General features: G+C 64.9%; 2 protein-coding genes across 2 annotated transcripts; one reads left to right on the top strand and one right to left on the bottom strand.

The window, feature by feature from the left end:
• Positions 1 to 126: 126 nt before the first annotated feature.
• Positions 127 to 527, bottom strand: EMIHUDRAFT_253392 (hypothetical protein; the record flags this gene model as incomplete). Its single annotated transcript, XM_005784649.1, has 1 exon — positions 127 to 527. A coding segment is annotated over one exon (401 nt), but the record flags the coding sequence as incomplete, so codon positions are not given.
• Positions 528 to 1,160: 633 nt separating this feature from the next.
• On the top strand, positions 1,161 to 1,946 carry EMIHUDRAFT_123002 (hypothetical protein; the record flags this gene model as incomplete). The annotated part of the gene is made up of 1 exon (XM_005784648.1): positions 1,161 to 1,946. One exon carries the CDS (start codon positions 1,161 to 1,163, stop codon positions 1,944 to 1,946), a length of 786 nt encoding a protein of 261 aa, XP_005784705.1.
• Between the last annotated feature and the right edge of the window lie 2,366 nt (positions 1,947 to 4,312).

Here is a 4,312-nt window from a genome sequence, read left to right as displayed (position 1 = left end):
GCCATCGCCGCCGCCATCGCCGCCGCCGCTGCCGTGCCCTCTCCTCGCCCCGAAAGCTCGGCGCTTGCCGCCAGCGTCCCGGCGCCGCGCCCGCTGCCGGTGCCAAAGATGGCGGCATCGCCGCACGGCGGCTGCGACGAGTAGAAGTGCACCGAGTACCCCGCCTTCAGCGCGTAGCCGCCGCCCGGCCGCGGCTCGAGCACCGATCGGGCGGCGTCTCCTCCAGCGTGGAGACGGAGCTGCGCGAGGAGGTAGCGCAGGAAGGCGCGCCGCGCGCACACCTCGGCGTGCCCGTCGTGAAGGCAGCCGCCGCTGCGCTCCGCAGCGATGGCCTTGGCGGTCAGGCACTTTGTGCCGGTCCCGAGCGCCACCACTTCGAGGGCGTCGCTCGCCGAGCGCAGAGCGATGCCTGCGAGCACGGACCACTCGCCTGCCTGCGGCTTGCCCGTTGCGGGCAGGGCGGCGTACGCGTCGAGCACAGCGAGCCGGATGGCCGCAGCGTCGGTGTCGACTGCGGCGTCGTCCATACACACTGACACATACATCCGCAAGGCAGTTCGTCCAGGGTTCCAACTTTTTCCGGGTATGGTATGGTGTGTCCTGACCGCCCAAGACTAGCCCTACCATACCCCAAGCAGGTCTGCCAGAGGCGGGGGGTATGGTCTCGAGCTGGGTTGACCATACCATACCCTCCCGCAAAAAGCGCTTCGGCGGTTCGTGGCCTGGTGCACTATAAACACCGAGACGTGTAGAAATCTCATGGCGCCGCGCTGCCACCCTAGCCTTGGGTTCGGGCTCGCGGGTACTAGTCGCCGCGAATGGTTGGCGCGCAGGTCCTGTGTCTCGTCGAAAGCCAGGGCGGCATCGCGCCGCCAACGAAGAGAATCATGCTCGCCCCGAGTATCTAGATATGTTTGTAAACATGTGCATTCGCAACGCAGTTCGTCCAGGGTTCCAAAAACTCCGAGAAACCCTTCGGCTCGCTCCTTCCTCATCGCAAACCCTGTCAGCAGAGTCCTCCTGCGGGAATGTACGTAAGAGCTACATGGGGGGGGGGGACACTGAAAAAGTGCCTACCTGTTGCAGGGCCCTCTGGGGCGGTCAAAATCCTACCTACCTATTGCACAGGGAGCCGGAACCCAGCGGCGCCGAGGTGGAGGATGGCTGCCTCAGCGACCCATCCCGGCGGCTCCACTCGCCCACGGCCGGTCGTGTGCTTCGACTTTGATGAGACGCTCGCCGTGTGCACCGGCCACGCGGCGTGCGCCGACCCGCTCCGCCTCTTCGGCGGCGCCAGCCGGCTCGAGGCGCTGCGGTCGCTGCTCTCGTCGCTGCGCGGGCTCGGCGTGGCCTGCGGCGTGTGCTCGTTCAACTACCGCGCTGTCTTCGAGCCGCTCCTCTCCGCGGCGGGCCTGCTCGACCTATTCGACCGCGACTTGCTCCTCGGTGCCGAGGTGTTTGAGGAGGGCGGCGCGCTGCACTCTCCGCCTCCGCGGCTGAGCGGGGTGGATGGGCTGACCGCCGAGGACCGACGGGCGGTCGAGCGCGAGCTGTTCCGCGCGGCGTGCGCCGCCGAGAGCAAGGGCGCGGTGCTGCGCCGGCTCATCCTCCCGCGGCTGCGAGGCGTCGGCGAGAGCGAGGAGGATGAGGCGGTGGCGCGGCTCTCGCGGCCGCCGGTCGGGGTGGTCGTGCCTCGTACGGGGAGCGTCGATGTCAGCGACTCTGGCGCCGAATTTGTGCTCTTTGTCGACGACTGCGCCGAGAACCTGTGCGACGTGCGTGCCGCCAGCGAGCACTGCGCCACGCTACTCTCGCCGCCAGACGGGCTGAAGGAGAGCGACTTTGACGCCGTCCTCCTCTGGGCAAGAGGGGCGTCCGCCGGGGCAGGTGGCGGGGAGGAGGGGTGCGTGACGGCGCGTGGCCCGAGATCAGATGAGACAGCGTAAGCGCGCGAGGTACGCTCTCTGGAGAGAGACTCAAACAGCGCGGTGAGACCCGAGCTGCGCGAGCAGAGTTGAGAGACGGTCTGCCGACCGATCAGTGTGCTCTCTTTCGGAGTATAGGATGACTACTGAGTAAATAAATAAAAACGGACACCTCTCTACTGTGAGATGGGGAAAAAGGAACAGGTCCCCGCCCTTTTGCGATCTTTGTGCAGGGTGTTCTTTGTGGGTGTGGTCGGCGACGGTAGCCGGGGAGCGGGGTCCGTCCGCTCCCCGATCGCGATGGGGGACGACTAGCTTCTAGCACTAGCCGTCTTCCACATGGTCCAGTGACTACTGAGTACTGTAAGAGGGGCCTCCTAGATATCGTCGTAAATAAAGGACAAAATCAGTAACCAGCCTCCGGCGGGGCCCCCCGCTACCATCCAAACCCGAGTACCGGTCTACTATCATAGGTAGAGGCTCAAGTGTGACATATAAGTCCACACCCATACACATGGCACATGCACAAAGCAACTCTCACGGCACACGGGCACCGGGTGGAGCGGCGGCGGCGGCGGCAGCAGCACGCGCGGGCGGACGGATTCGGACGGGGCGGAGCAGCGACCGCCTGGGCGGCCGCTGCTCTGTCTGCCAGAGCGCGCCGTCTGCCTGCGCAGCTCGAGCGCGGTCAGGTGCGAGGACGCGTGGCGGCGCGGGGAAACGCGGCGGCGGTGGCGGCGGCGGCGGCGGCGGCGGCAGCGGCACGCGCGGGCGGACGGATTCGGACGGGGCGGAGCAGCGACCGCCTGGGCGGCCGCTGCTCTGTCTGCCTGAGCGCGCCGTCTGTGCGCAGCTCGAGCGCGGTCAGGTGCACAGGGAAGCGTGGCGGCGCGGGGACGCGCGGCGGCGGTGGCGAGCAGGCGAGCGGCCCGCGCGCGGCGAGGCGGACAGGTGATCGGCAGGCGGGTGATGGGCCGGAGAGTGACCGCGCCCAGCGATCGGAGCGAGCCGATCGTCGCTCGGCCGCAGCTGACCTCGAAGGCGTGCGGAGCGCGACTGTCGGTGTCGGAGGGCGGCCGTCATGTGGCGAGGAGGGAGGACGACAAGTGCGCGTCGTACGGGTCGCTCTTCATCGGCCAGTCGAGCGGACGGGCGTCGGTCAAAGCAAAGAGGGCCGGTGGGGGCCGGTGAGGCCGGCGAGATTCGTTGCGAGATACGGTTCGCGCCCAAACAAGTTTGGACGCTCTGGGGACGCGCCGAAAAACCAGGCCATTGGAAAGGGGGCACTGGGGCGGCCAAATTCACACCTCGCGGGACTACTTATGTTTTCGTAAACGTAGTTGTGGCCCCCCGCTACTTCGCACGAGTGCGACTGGGTAGCGGGGGGCTAAAACACAGCTTCACAGCACACAGGAGACACAGGTCACAGCATCTCAGAGCTTATTCGTTCGGCTTCGGGGACGACGCCCCCCCGGGGAGACCTGTGTCGTGTGTGTGTCGGCTGTCGCGACTCGCGCGAGTCCCCTACAGTTTTAGTCTGGACGATTTTTTGCGCTATCCCCCCGTATCTCCCTCTATCTCCGCGTATTCCCCTTTATCTCCCCGTATCTCCCCCTATCTCCCCGTATCTCGAGCGTATCTCCCCGTATATGCGTATCTCGAGCGTATCTCCCCGCCGGTACCTCTCCCGTGGTGGATCTCGTCTAGGGTCTGCTATGGCGGGACCGCTATCGAGTACGTATCTCCCGGTATCTCCCGGTATCTTGAGCACTTGAGCACTGGATAGGGTCGATTCCGCATGGTACGGGACCCCTCGATCGTCTCGCCCTCCCTCGCTGGTGTGCTCATTGGGGGTAGAGCCTCTACAACAAACTCTACAACAAAATCGCGCTCTACATCGCTCTACAACGCAGGCGCCTCGTCACGCGGCGGATGTAGAGCTCTACAGCTCTACAGCGCTCCAGAGCGCTCTGCATCTCTACAGCTCTACAGCGCTCTACACTCTACATCCTCTACACCCTCCCTCAGGGCAGCATCTGCTGCTCACACCGAGGACCTGGTAGCGCTGCTGTGCCGCAGCGGGAGCGCGGAGGTGGGAGTTTGATGAGTTGGATGATGGATGGAGATGATGGTTGGTTGTGTCGGCCACTACTTCGGAAGAGACCGGCCCCAGCTTCGGCTGAGGGCTGACAAGCTGCCGAGCCCAAATCACTGTGATCTGTGTTCTGTGATAGCCGTGATTTCTTGTTGGTTTTCTAAAATCTCCTCTCTACTTCGGTGTTGACGCTTGACGGATGACAAATTTATCTGTGCCTGAGGAGGACTTCAAGGGTTGTTTTGGACTTCAACCTCTATGGCGAGGGCGACGGCTTCTAAGGAAGCCGTCG

The sequence above is a fragment of the Emiliania huxleyi genome, assembly GCF_000372725.1.
Source record: "Emiliania huxleyi CCMP1516 chromosome Unknown EMIHUscaffold_1691, whole genome shotgun sequence".
NCBI lineage: Eukaryota > Haptophyta > Isochrysidales > Noelaerhabdaceae > Emiliania > Emiliania huxleyi.
Note: the sequence above shows the minus strand (reverse complement) of the source record. Positions and strands in the feature narration are given on the sequence as shown.